We start from the raw sequence: 14,442 nt of genomic DNA, 5'->3' as shown, positions 1-14,442 counted from the left end.
TGCTCTACAAGTTTTTGCCCCAGATCTATCAGATGAAGACTGTTTTTGTTTTGGACCTTAAATCTATCCCTGAGCCTACTCATATATGGGATTTACATAACAGCCAGCTGGTAATTAAAGTTTCAATTTAACAACAACAAGAAAATGCTTAAAAAGCTGCCCATGACTGATAGCATGTGTTGGCAGCTATGCATTATTTTACTAAATTCTGCATTTACTGCTCAATGTACTGTTAGCTAAACAAAACAAATAAAATATTGATCAGAATTTTTCCAGTGGAATTAAATCCTCCAATGAGTAACTGCTTGATTTCACTACCCAACAGTATGAAGTGTGTATTAGGCAGAAGTCATCTCCTAAAGGGCCACTTTAAAAAAAATAGACACAACCTGCATATACATGTGCAACAAAGAACGGACGTAACTCGAAGTAACATTTCAATTAAATGTTAGTCAGATAAAATGCAGATGGCACTTAGCACATCCATGAATATTTTCTAAGCCAAGCCTGGCATTTCTAATTTCAGACAAAATTACCTTCAAAGTCTTGACGCTTTTTCTGGTATGAGTTTCATACTGAAAACTGCAGATGCCTATTGCAGACCACAAGCTGAGGTCTCTTGGAAAGTCCAAACCTTAAAACTTGAGATCCTGCAGCTCTGCCTTTACTTTGTAATCCTCTCAAGGAAAAACAAACCAGTTCATGTGCACAATGCCACATTTCCACTGGGATATCACTTGTGGATGTGCAATCATTTACATATTAACTAGATTTTAATAATTAATGTGGCACTAATAAACTTCTACAGGTATAACAGAAGGGTTCTTTGCCATTTCATGACCTCTAAGAATTTCTAGCTGAATGTCAGCAGTTACCTAAAGATTTAATGCAATAACTGCAATTTTAAAAACAAAACAATACTCAGGTTTGCAGCATTCTCATTTGTGTTTTTTGCATCGAATTAAATCTGGGGTTATTAGAAGGATGAGGAGCTGCTCTTGCAAATAAGTTCCTTCCCTTCTGTAATCACGGAGCCAAGAAAAAGATTTTTCCCATTAAACACTTATGAATGAGGTGATATCAAAAGCAAGATTATTTTCTTCCTTCTCTGCATTTAACAAAAGATTTTCTGATCTGGCAGATAATGGTTTTGCAAACCAAACAGACATGCTGAAAAGGTGTTCAAGAATGTCACAGGAGGTTTGAAAGATCCTGATTGATTGATCTCAGCAGCAATTCTTCAAATGCCTTCTCTAACCCTCAGAACATGATCTGTTTGATTTGGAGTGTTCTCTCACAGGAGACAAACAGGTTTTCATTTTCTTTTAATTTCTCTTTTCATTACGTGTTACAACGAAGGTCTAACACCTGGTCTCTCTCGTGTGCAGGGCTAACTGACACTGACCCAGAGCAGGATGGATGTGTCACACCAGTAATTTTCTCAGGGGCTGGACTCCAAGTGAATGAGAAAGACACAAAGTCCACCCCACAGTACTGGGACTTGCTAGGAAGTTCTACAAGACACTGGCTTTGCCCACCACAGCTTAAGCAGTCCTGGAGTTCATGATTTTCCTCCATGGAGCCCAACAGCAAAGCCCCACTGATTTGCTACGTCAGTCTTGCTGGAATACAACACTAGGTCTTATTACAGGTTTCCTATGGTAACTGAAATGAGCTCAAAATCAGCTCCAGAAGTCTCATGTTACTCGCTTTCTTGAAACGGTAATGCAGACTATAAATTTTGGGTTCTAATTTAGTCATCAAAATGTCTTCGAAAAACCACCCCCCTAATAGGAGTAAAATTAAAAAAAAAAAAAAAAAACAAACCACCAAACCAGCCATCTAGCTGTAAAATTAAATGTGGAAAATCAGAAATCTTGAAAAAAATGGTACTCTCATGCATGTTAAACTGGGCAAACAAACTGGAGGATAAATGGAGAACAACCTCAGTATAAAATAAAAATGAGTCAGAGGAGTTACATTCCACACTGGACAATGGCTCATCTTTTATGGCTGACAACACAATGATCTGATTATTGAATGACAGCAGAAAGATGCAGTTTTACTTATGAAAATTTTGCATCACAAATTAAAGGCAGGTTTCAGGACAAAAGACCAAATTAATTTAATGACTCGTCTCTTTAAGTGAATCCTCTTTAAGCAGATATGTATTTGCATTAAACCAACCCACATCCCAAATCATATTCACAGGGAAAAAAAGAATTGTTGATCTCTAGCTTTTCACGCATCATTCATTATTACACAGCAGTAACTTCTGTAAATCACAAAGCAGAACACATCATAAAACCATTATTATGAACAAACAGGTCTAAAACAGGTTTTGATAAAAACCTGTAAATCATTTACATCAGCAACAAAGTGGGCTGACTGTTGGAAAAAATGCATTTTATGCTTAGAATAATCTCTTTGGCAGATGCTTATCTGTAACAATTATGTTGTTTATGAATGAAACAGATTACAAGCACACTGGCTTTCCTTCTAATTAAGTATTTAATTATGTGGTCACATGAAGACTCATTTAGGTACTTTTTAAAATGCTCTAGAAGTTGTTTAGGAGAATTTCTTTGAAATTAGAAAAACTGGTATCATACATCTCCTTGATTGCTCAGTGGGGAAATGTGCATTGTACCTAGATGTTTTGTGGAAAAGGGGGTAGTAGGAGGGGGCTATTCCCTAAGCAGCACAGAAAAATAGATATTAATTTATAAAAATGCAGGATCATACCTTCTGGCCAAGAAACAGGCTTTTGGTAGACAGGACTGTGAAACCATCTGCAGGAGTTCCCTCTGTTGTACTGTCAGCACTGGCTGATTTGCTCACTTCTCCCTGCTTCTTCTTTCAGAAATACAGTTAATTAGTTAACTCAAGGCTCTGAGAAAAACAGTTTAATGACAGTAAGATATATGACATGCACTAAATGCTTAGCAGACAATAAAATGCCTGTACAAACAGTGGCGTTGGATTTTATGCTGTAGTTCAACCAAAGTCCCTGATAACAGCAGAAGGGATCAATAGAAAAAAAGGCCCCAATGTCTACAGATCTACAGGTGCCTCCTCTTGCCCACAACAGCACACAGTTGAGATGACAGTTGTCTTAAATGCTGCAGGAAAACATATAAAGAGCCCCAAACTTGAACAGCTTTCTAATGGCTTGTGTGGACAAAGATTACAGATCTGTGTGTGGGCAGACATTCATTCTAAGCTAGAAACTGACTTGTCAGAGAATAAATTTTATCTGTGAAGGGAGGTGCTCCCAGATTTCACAGACTTATTTTTAGAAATTCTCCTTTGTAATGTGGCTGTCCTTAGAAGCAGTGTCAAAAGAATACATCTACTTTCTATCTGCCTGCTTGCAGGAAATGGGCTAAGCAATTTTCTGTCTTATTTAACATCACCTACTTTCATCTCCAGTGAAACTGCTGGAGGAGAGAGAAGGAGTTCCCCTCAATCACCATTTCTTTTTTCAACTTTATTACCACAGTGAAATAACAGGTTTCAGGAATTAATTGATTTACTGAACAAAAAGGAGAATTAGGAACATTTTGAAAAGGAAGTAAATTCATGAAGGCTGTGGTTATAAACTCAGTTGGTGCCAAGAATAATTTCACATTTTCAATAAAATTATTACTTACAGTTTCATATAAATATTTGGTGCCTCAGCAATATCTGTGTTGAAGCAAAAATGGATACCTGGAATACTGAGTAAGCCACTGTTCTCCTATTGTCCCTTTCCAAAGTATATAAACTAAGTCTGAGGCTAAACAACTAAAATGACTTTGATGCAAGGGTACTTAGAAGCTGTAACCATGCTTTACTTTACCCAAGTGTTTTGAAAATTAGATTTTCATGGGTCTTATTCCAATTCCCCAGGAGTCTACTGTTAGCCAAATACCAATAAGCAGACAATACAATTTATTGTGTGGAAGAAAACCAGAACCCCACAACAGACTTCCTGCTTTTGTAATCAAGCAGGGCAAAAAAATTCCCGATTTAGGGGAATTATTTGCGCATGGTATTGGAAGCACTGCATTTGCAATGTCAACTAAGAGGTGTTCTGAGGGAGAAAGCTAAACTCAACAGCTCAAAAAAACCAAGAGTGAAACAATCAGAAGAGTGACCAAATAAACAATAACAGGATAAAGAAGCTTTGCCTGACCCAGAGGCAACTTTCACGTTCCTTGTCCATTTCATGTGAAATTCCTGTACTTTTCTTCCTACTTGCCTAACTTATTGCTTAACTGCAGCTGTTTTGCAGAAGAAAAAACATCCTTGGCCACACATGTACACATTAGAAGGATTCCCTATTCCTACAAACTGAAACCTGTAAGGCATGGCGAGTATAGCCGCCAGACACTTTCCTCTTTTGTCTCGTGGTACACCCTCTGCCCATCTCAGAATGCTTCACACAAAGAACAGAGTGTTTATGGCCCATCTGTCTGTGCTGCAGACCTGGGCCACTCCTGAGGGTGCTCAGGCTCCAGCTGCACCAGGGAGAGGGCAGAGCTCCTCCTCCCCTGCTCACACTGTGACTGAAATCACCATTGGTAACAACACACACAACGGAGAGCTGACCCAGTGTGAAGCTCCCTGCAGCTACTGCTGGCAAGCTTGTTTAGGTCTATTTTAAACACACCACTCTACCTTGGATTTCCTTGCTCCTTTCTTGCCGCCTGTTTTCTTTGATACAGTTTTTTTCTGTGATGGAGACTTTGCCTTCTTTGCTGGGGGTGGAGTGATGATGGCTTCCAGTTTTCCTTTTGATCCCCGCTTCTTTGCCAACAGCTCTGGGTGAATATTGGGTAACACTCCACCACTGGCTATGGTGACCCCTTTCAATAGCTAATCAAAAATAAAGAAAAAAAAGTTGTATAAGACAATCCCAGTATTTACTCACCGATAAACAGAAAATTAACTGCAAATTTTGTATACTGCCCTGAGTTTCTCCACTGCTATTCTTGAAGAAGAGATGAGAAATGCATGAAGTAGAGCTGACCCCTTACTAGATTTTAACTATAAAGGGAGCACATGTTCCTCTTGCACACGTGCTTGTCACTGTCAGCATCTCTAGGGCTCACCTGAGATCTGTTTCTCTGAATCCATGCCATGAAGGCTGCTACCCAATAAGGAAAAACAAGACAGCCCCAGGCACACACCTGAGGGCCCAGCAGAGCAGCCTGTGAGAGAAAAACGAGACCCCAACATCCAGGGTCTGAGACTATAGTGGGTGCCACATTGACAAGACTCAGTATGTGTCCCAAGTGCTGAATTTTCCTACAACTGTTATTAAAAAGATTTCTTTTTTCTTAGAAAAGAAATTTCAAAATGGAGGGCAACACTTATATAAATCTCTATACCTGTAGGTTCTTTCTTCAAAAAAATATGCAGTTGAAGATCAATATTCAAAAGCGTGCAGTTCATGCAAGCCTTTAAAAGCAGAGGTGAAATATATCATGCTCTGTATTTAAAACCACTTTAACTCAATTTTATATGTCTAACTGGGACTAATTCACTATCCAGGAAGATACAGACAGTGACATCAAAGTCCCCCAGGTATTCCCACCTTCTGATTCGTGTTTACTGCTCCCCAATCTCAACTCAGTGAGTCTCCGAGCTTACAAAGGGATAATGAATGGAAAGTATTACCAAATTTCACACAAAGCCAGAAGGAGGGCAGTTGGGGGGTATTATTTTTTTTTTTTCCTGCTCCATCATGGTACGGAGATTTGGAAAAAGCATCTTTTCAGATGTGTTTTTACAGCACCTCACACAAAGGTACATTAATGCCAGCCACTGCCTCTGGCTGACACCACAGCACTGTAATAATAATAATGCCAAATTTTTCTGTGGCCAGCTTAAGGACATCTTTAAGTCTGCAAAGGACACAGACTTACAAGAGTTTGGAGTTCTGCTATGGTCACAACAGACTTCAGTGAGAAAAGGACAGGTCCCACTGAGTTCTCAGCTAAGGGGGAAACTAAAAACAAACAAAAACCCAGCATCTGCAGGATTTTCTGTGTCCTTGAAGAATTTATGACAATACCCCAGCCCAACAGAAGTAGTTGTAATAGTGTTAGCAAACATCATTTTACATGTCCATTGCATTTTTACACATTTTAGGAGCGCTGAAATACATAATTAAGCTGAGTGCTGTAGTTCCACAGCCAGCATGCTAGTGAGCATTTCCTGGTGTGCTACTCAATAAGCAGAGGTCTTGAGTTACAAGTCAACTATATGGAAAGACAATTTAAGAAGCCCTAAAGGGAATCCTGGCTTTCACATAGCAGTGGTTTTTCTTACCTGATTTAATTCTTCATCATTTGCTACAGCCAACAAGATGTGTCTAGGAGTGACTCGACCCTTCTTGTTGTCCCTTGCTGCATTTCCAGCCAATTCCAGAATTTCCGCTGGGGGAAAAAAGTAAGCTCTTTTTAATTACAATGTGGTCATTATGAAAAGTCAATTTGTTATTCAGCATCCATGCAAAAAGGTATGGGAATTACATCATGTTACTCCTAACTGCTGTAGATATGCCCAACAGACATCTAACTCTAAAATTATAGCTTTGTTTTTATATATCTAATTACTGAAGAACAAATGCACACTTAAGTCCTGTCCTTTAAACTATAATTATTGTTTTTTAATTCTTTTGAAGCAGTTTCCCTAAATTCGTCACTTTTCAGTGTTCTTCTCAAAGCTACTGTGTGCTCATCTCTTAGGATCCTTCTCCTATCAGAGGACAGAGTACAGTAATACGCAAATTCCATAGGTCTTTTTCTCAAACTTGTCAGATGTGAGTTCTGGCTTGCAGCACTCCTACTTTTTTATTACTGGAAAATTCTCAATGACTCATTTTTAGCATTACGGAACCATATAAGCACATATCCAAGTTAGGACACTAAAAATACAAATTCTGTCCCTACACTCATTTAAGGATTTTTTTTTTTTTTCTCTGAGAAGAAGTTTTGAACTAGAAAAAGTAATTGATGAATTATGTTTGTTTGCTCCTCATAAATTATTGCCTTAGAAGATGTTTCCAGTACTGACAAAATGTTTAACAGCTATGCACATAATGGCTTTTACTGAATTAGGAAAGATGAACTTGCTCCCCTTGCAAGGATCTTTGAAGAGAAAGGCTAGAGCATTACCTGCTAACTGTTCTATCTGCAGTTTAACAAGCCTTGGGCAAGGATGCAATTAATTACAAGAAAGTCTGGGGAACAATTAAAAAAATGACATAACATGTTTATCAGACTTTGCAATTATGTGCTATTTCTGTCTCCATTACACCTAACCTTCCATTTCCTTCTCTACAATCTGTGATTCACTATTGTATTTGGTAGATTTCCTTTTGCATATTTGGTAATGTTTGGAGAAAACAAAAAGGAAATGTCTTGTTTTACATCTATTACACTCTAATATTAAAATGTAACCTTACAATAATATATGAGCTTGATTTCCTATTTAAGAGCTGACTAGACCATGACAGCTCTCCTGTAAGCTTGCTTTAGAGGCAAAGAGAACTGAATTAGGGCATCAACCTTGAAACAAAAAAGACTAAAATCACGTGACCACATGCCTTTACCATAGGACACAATGAGTCTTCAGTAATACCATAAATCACAGACTATGGCTTCTCATTAGACTGAATTTAACATGATTCCCCAATTATTTTTCATCCTAAGTCAAATAACAAGTAAGCTATGATGCTTACTGGAAAACTTTCAGCTGCTTCTGAATATTCTACAGTCAAACTTCATTGAGGATTTCGGCATGTTTTCACCATTTTTGTGTTCTTCAAAGCATACAATTAACTTAATTATAGCATGAGGCAGAATATTAAGCCTAAACCCCCAAAGTAACTCAACATTTCATGCTGACAACAATTGCTTTAATTTATTTTTAAAGCAGGATTAGCAGGGTAAGGTCAACCTGCCCATGCTTTCCACACCTCCAAAGAACTGAACTAAGTTGGCATAACCCTTTTCACATATTTCTCGCAAGGCCCAGCCCAGACAGGTTCAGCTGCCTGCAGCCCGTGGTGGCAAAGCCGTGCATCACTCCCAGCGGACACGGGGAAATCCTGGGTACAGCCCGGGCGCCCCTCTGACCTCAGCGAGGCTCTGTCACCGAGTAAAGCCACCACCTCTGCCTCTCCACACCAGGAATGCAACTGTTTGTGTCTCAGACTAAATCCCAGCTGAAAAGCAAGGGGAGGCTTTGCTGCTTTTCGCTTTGCCTCTGCTCCCTCACCTCTGCTGCTTTCCGGCACCAGGCCCTGCTGAACAGTCAGGCCGTGTTGCTCTCTGTGACTGATCAGCACAGCTATGCAGACAGGTCCTTCTGGAACTAAAGACTCTAAGAAAGTGTTATGCCTGTAAAGCACAGAGGAATGTTTTATTTGTTCCTCATAAAACTAAAATGTCTGCCTTGTACAGTGGAGAACTGTTCTGGTAAGTGCTAAGCCCTCTTCCTTGAACAGGAAACTCACTTTGAAATTACAGTTTTCTAATGGTCCTTTAGGGAAGTTGAGGTACCCCACTTCCTCTTTGGGAAAGGAATGCTTTGCACTGGTGTTGAGCGCCGCAAAAGAGGAGCCTGGGGAGAGAGAGAGAGGAGGAGGCCATGGAGGGTGGAATTTCTCTTCTGCCCTTCTCCTCAGCGCTCCAACAATAATCGAGTATTGCTTGTACATGCAGAGAGACCCACAGCACCGAGAATTGCCAAACTCAGCTATGTACACAAGTGTGGGCAGAGGGGGACTCTCCTATTTAAAAACAGAGGATTAGGAGGTATTCAAGCTGGAGCCAACAAAGGCAACAGTTTTTTGATTTAGAACTGACTAGAGACAAACCTAATCCAAATCCAACAGATCAGAACACTTAGAAATGCTGGAAATTAAGACTTTCTGGATGCAGACAGGATTCAGACTACTCGCCTAGATTCTTCTTGCAGACAGCACTACTTTTCACATCTGTTTTGTGCTGCTTTAATTCTGAAGATTTAAATGGTGTTTTGCCCCTTTTTAAAACCAATTTTAAATTAGAGGAAAATCTAGATCTTTCTATAAGGGAGCTGATTCAAATTTTCAGAAGAGTGAATTTACCTGGAAAGAGGAGCAGGTGGGAAAAAGTATTTAAAATTGAGACTGGACTTAAACTCTTAGGTCAACCCATCCTTGAAATGTCATTCTACCAGGTACAAAGGTTCAAGTCGTTGAAGAGCTCTAATTCATTAAAAGTAATCTTCCCACAGTAGGAAAAAGCAGACATTCAAAAATCAACTCCAGCAACTAAGCAGGGTCAAAAGAGAAAGGTTTGCTTAGAATTGTTGAGGCAAAAGAAAGTGTTAAAAGCTTCCATGACATCAGGTTTCACTCAGCTTGTATTTATACAGCCAGAAGACCAAAACAAAAATGTTTTACAAAAATGAGGCCTCACAGAAAGGATGGAAGTTGCATAATGTCTATTCCATTCATTTCACATATTTACTCAAGGCATTTCCCCCCTAGAGAATAATTACATCACCACCACTCAGGCAGCAGGCAACTACAAGACTCACTTTACAGAACTACAGGACATGAAGAGCTCTATTTTTTAAAAAATAATGAAAAATCCCAAGTTTTTCAATATTATATGGTTTGGAAGCTTAATATGAAGAGAAACTCCATCTGCATAACTGACTTTTTCTGTGCTTTTGAATAATTTCAAACAAAAATGCAAACCAACGTGAGCTCTTTAAGTACAGATACAAAACAAACCAGAAGCATGAGAGCTGTATAATGAGAAAAAGAAAATTAGTTAGGAATGCAATGTCAGCATGCGATATATTCATGTATGAACAGCTGTTTATTATCAGAAAAGGCATGGATGCCTCAGAAACTTGACTATACCATGAGCATATCAATTTGATTTAAAAGATATAGTTATGATTAATATTTTTCTTAGTTTCAGTCATTATTAAAGTAGAAGTGTTGAGTGGGAAACCCTAAAAGTTAAGAAATTTTCCTTAAAATTTATCTCCAAGGCAGTTTTCATTTAGATCACTTGAAAAACTAACTTCTTTGTAATAGTTACAGCTGGGATATGGGTAGTGAAAACTGGTCTAAGCCTGTTCTCAGCACTTGGACCGAAAGTACTTTTTTTCAGCTGAGGTTTTTAAAAGTTCAGTTAAATATTTTTAAAAGAGAAAGCAAACCGGTTGTGTATCATCATATTTAAGCTTGAGATAAGACCACAGGAAAAGCTGTTTTCAAGATATTTCCTACTCAAATGCAACCAAAAAGTGTCAGAAGTCTCCACAGAAACCTCATCCTGAATGAAGTTTTCAGGATTCATACTTCAGATTTCCTCATCCTTTACTTTCAGAGACTCTGGTCATCTCTTAGATATCCTGCTAAGTTCCCAATTTCACTACTTGCATTTTCCTGCTTCACAGGGGGCTGCTATCTGCCCTGAGTATCGTTACATTGGTATTTTACAACACTTGCAAATTCTGGAACAGAACACAACACATAGTTAAAATGGAACTAAATACTATTAGGCCAGAACAAAGCAGGCACAGTAGAAACTGCAGACCTGGATGCTACATAAGCAAATGCATTCTCCTTCCACTCCTGCAGAGTGCTCTAGTTCATTTATCGCTAGTTTTCAAACAAAATATTACTGGTCATTACTGACTAAAACTCCTCTCAAGCCTAAATAACAAAGCCCTTAGCTTATCATGCATTCCAAGCTGTAATACTTTCTTAATGTAAATAGTCAATTCAATTGGTCTGACTTCATCCCCAAAATGTTTTTGTTTTGTTTTTTCTCTTTTTTTTTGGTTTACATCTCAAGCTAAATTATAGCTGTTGCACTGAATCTCTTTGTCCACTTTGTCTTTAGGGAGATGAAATCACATCTTTGAAAATTAAATTTTTAACAAGTAACAGGTGATGTGCTGACACAAGGCCAATTTCTGAACATGCAAATTCCAACAGGAACAAGTCAGGGGTTTCTAAAAAAATTGTGAAGCCACTCCTCAAAAGAAAATTAAAAACAATATCCAGAAATCAAAGAAAAATGAATGTTGATACAATTCCACTGAGAAAAATATGTATTTGCTACACAGCCAACTACATGACAAGGAATCTGCTTATTGTACTTCAAATTAATCATCTTTCACATCAGCATTTTATTGACTTGAGATTCATTTTACATGATTCTGGAAGGCTTTAACCCAATCAACCCAAATCAACCAAGGCTGTTAAGAGTTTCCTGTATGCTTCTCTCTGCGTATTCCACCCAAGCCCCCTGGAGTCTGCAGTTGCAAGAGTGAAGGTAGAATCATTTAACAACACTCTTCCTCTTATGCATTCCAATAAAACAATTCTCAGCCTTGGTTCAAAGTCATGGAAATCTGACACAGTGAAAATCAGTTCAAGAAACTTTACTGCTTTGAACAAGCTGTGATGAAACCCTAAGTCTCAGCAGGGCAATCGTTCTCTTAGGATGTGATAAAAACCCCAATCCTTTCAGTCTTGAGTGTCTGAGCTGCATCAAAACTAGACCCCATAAAGGAAAAACTGTTAACTTTGCCAAGTTATTATAAGTTTTGCATTTCTGTGAGGCAGATGACAGACTGCTGTTTACATAAAACACAAATTCAGGCCACAAAAGCCACTTCCACTTAGAGCCTTCTGATCTGACTTATATGTCTTTTCAGCATTTTTTTCTACACTTTAATATCATCCATCATTTTTATTTTTTGTAAGAGATCCAGTGTTATTTAACTTCCCTTTTTTTTTTTTTTTTTTAGATTTTAATTTCTTATGCACTATTGTTCTGTAAAAGATATGAGAGTTCAATTGTCAGGGAAACCTGAATTTCAATAATTTCAATTCAGATGATATTTACTACAGTGGCCACACCCTGAGTCCTAATTTAAAGAGATAGCCTAGCTCTTCTCCACAAGAATCCTGGTCTAACTCAAATCAGCCTTTATTCTTTTTCAGCGGAGCTTCCTCTACCTGGAAGTACATTTTGCTGTTCCTCATAACAGCTTACATATGTTCTAGAAATGCATTCAAACATGATTAAAGTAACTGCTGCCAGACGTTACCTGATCAAGTGCAGCATGTGGCACCTGGGGACATGGTTTAGTGCTGGACTTGGCAGCACCAGGTTAACAGTTGGACTTGATGATCTTGGAGGGCTTTTCCAATCTAAATGATCCCATGTATGCTTTGGTCTGGCTGCTAAAGAATACAGGAGACTGCATTTCTAAACATTAAAGAAATCAAGAGGACTCGCTACAACCTCCTTGGAGCAAAGCCCACATCCAGCCTGACCACCAGTCCTCAGCCAGTGCCCAAGGGCAGGTGGGAGCATTAAAGGAACAAGCAAACTGAAATGCTATTTTTCCAGAACATTCCCTCTGATTTCAGCCATGTGCAGCTGAGTGGTTCCCCAAGTTAGAAATGCTGTCTTTTTGTTTAGTTCCCCAACAGGTTTTACTTCTATGGATGTGTTTAATTGTTTTATGAACCTGTTCAGAAAGGTTTAGCACAGTTTTTAATACCCATAACATCTTGCACTAACAAGGCTTGCTATACCACAGACATTTTTGCAATTTGGGAGAAAAGTACCTCCTGTTTGGTTTAGAAATATTGTATTCCACTATATATCCCCTAAATTTATTTTTCCTCAGTGAAGTTTATATTGATGATGGAGCATTTAAACTGACAGCACCCAAGAATCCACATGGAATGTCATTTCTAAAGGTAATTCAGGGGAAAATATACTTTGGAAAAGTACTGAAGACCAAAGACAGAACATTAACTGAACTCAGGCATTCTAAATAGTCCTCATGGAAAAAGCTGAAAAAAAAATCATGCTTACAATATTTGATGCGAGAACTTCTAAAATTTGAGAATATCTGAGGAAAGAAATTGCTTGGTAAATACACTGTGGAGTCAGGATGTCTCCCTGCTTCTACCCAGTTGTGCTACAACTGTCATTCCAAGAATGAAGGGCCAAGGAAGAAAAGACTTAAGATTTATAGAATCTTTTATTCTTCTCAACAAGGAATTCCAGTTAAGACAAAGGTATGGGTACGAAAAAGCCATGTAGCAAAATCAGCCACATTTTTTGTTTTACACTCCATTCTCCCAAACAAAGGCTAATACCAGTATTAAATTGAGTGGCAATATATAGACAAAATCATTACTCTATTGCAACTTAGCCATACAAACAGATGAAATTACTTACTAGAATAAGAAGTGTTTCATGCTAGACATAAGGATATTAAAATATAACTGACACATAGCAAAACATTTAACATTTTCAAGGGAAGAAATATTCACTGACCATTCCACAAGAACTATACCAGCCCCATCCAGCATTTTGTACATTATTGCAGTATGACACATGTCACAATGTTGCATATTTACCCCTCTGAACTATGCTGACATAGTATGCACTATTAGAGCTTTTATTATAAGAAAACACTCTTGTTGGCTCTAATAGTTTTTTTATCAAACTGACCTGTGCAGCTTGGAGAATACATTAGGACTGTAATCAGGTCAGTAATTTTGTACTGACTGAGCTTTTGTAACTCAGAGATCCATGGAAGTTTATGGGAGCACACAATAAGATAGACACGTACGTTAGTGCTTACAGGGCTGGAGCCAAGGAAGGACTTATCAGTGAAAGAAAACTCTTCATCTATATACATTTGAAATACACTGATTCATACATTTATAATTCAGAAAGTTGGTAATTCAGTTGATAACAGTGCAAAGTTTTATATCTAAAGACGCACTTCTAAGAAGTAGGGCAATTTTTAATTGTGATAATGACACTTCACTTGAGAGAGTGATACAAATCTTCTGTAAAAGGAATCTTACAAAGGAGTTTTCCTATGCTGATATAGTCAAAAGGTCTCTGCTTGTGAGGTATTGCCATAAACAACCCTGCTGTATTGTAGGTGCAGTATTAATCCATATTGAAAGCACACTACATACAAAAAGGTGTTTTCATGCTTGCTCAGGGAAGGCACAGGTCCTTACAAGCCCCTAATTTATTTCAGGTGTCTTTGAGACAGAGTTTGTGGTACACCACCATAAAATTAAGTAGTATTTCTAAAATTGCCTGTTTAAATAGGAGAAATGTATCTTGGTAGTGAATGCATATTTCAATGGTATCAAAAATACTTTGTCAATTAATTATCTTCTTAAATTTCATTACTCTCCAGGGATGGTTATTTATGGGACTATCATACTGCCTGGAACTTGAACCTGCTTTTAACTTAACACTTTTTTACTGTGGACCCCTGAGCTCCCCTCTGCTTCCAAGCAGGAGTTCAGTGGAACATCTGCTTTGACAGAGAGGGCAAATCATTGCTTTCCTCTGTGATCCTGTGAAGATTTTGGTCAGTGAGCAG

General features: G+C 38.3%; 1 protein-coding gene across 6 annotated transcripts in view; it reads right to left on the bottom strand.

The window, feature by feature from the left end:
* The window catches only part of LOC120759056 (core histone macro-H2A.1), a 42,727-nt gene that overhangs the window by 15,700 nt on the left and 12,585 nt on the right, over window positions 1–14,442 (bottom strand). For 4 of the 6 annotated variants that reach the window (XM_040077918.1, XM_040077920.1, XM_040077923.2 and 1 more), the window contains exons 3-5: window positions 6,319–6,425; window positions 4,663–4,860; window positions 2,746–2,856 (exon numbers count right to left, since the gene is read on the bottom strand). In XM_040077918.1, the coding sequence (XP_039933852.1) occupies window positions 2,746–2,856; window positions 4,663–4,860; window positions 6,319–6,425 (416 nt within the window). The remainder of the gene's footprint in view (window positions 1–2,745; window positions 2,857–4,662; window positions 4,861–6,318; window positions 6,426–14,442) is intronic. The other 2 variants (XM_040077919.1, XM_040077922.1) reach the window with 1 other exon arrangement.

The sequence above is a fragment of the Hirundo rustica genome, chromosome 14 (genome assembly GCF_015227805.2).
Source record: "Hirundo rustica isolate bHirRus1 chromosome 14, bHirRus1.pri.v3, whole genome shotgun sequence".
Classification (NCBI taxonomy): domain Eukaryota; kingdom Metazoa; phylum Chordata; class Aves; order Passeriformes; family Hirundinidae; genus Hirundo; species Hirundo rustica.
The sequence above is the reverse complement of the archived record's forward strand: the minus strand, read 5'-3'. Positions and strand labels throughout refer to the sequence as shown.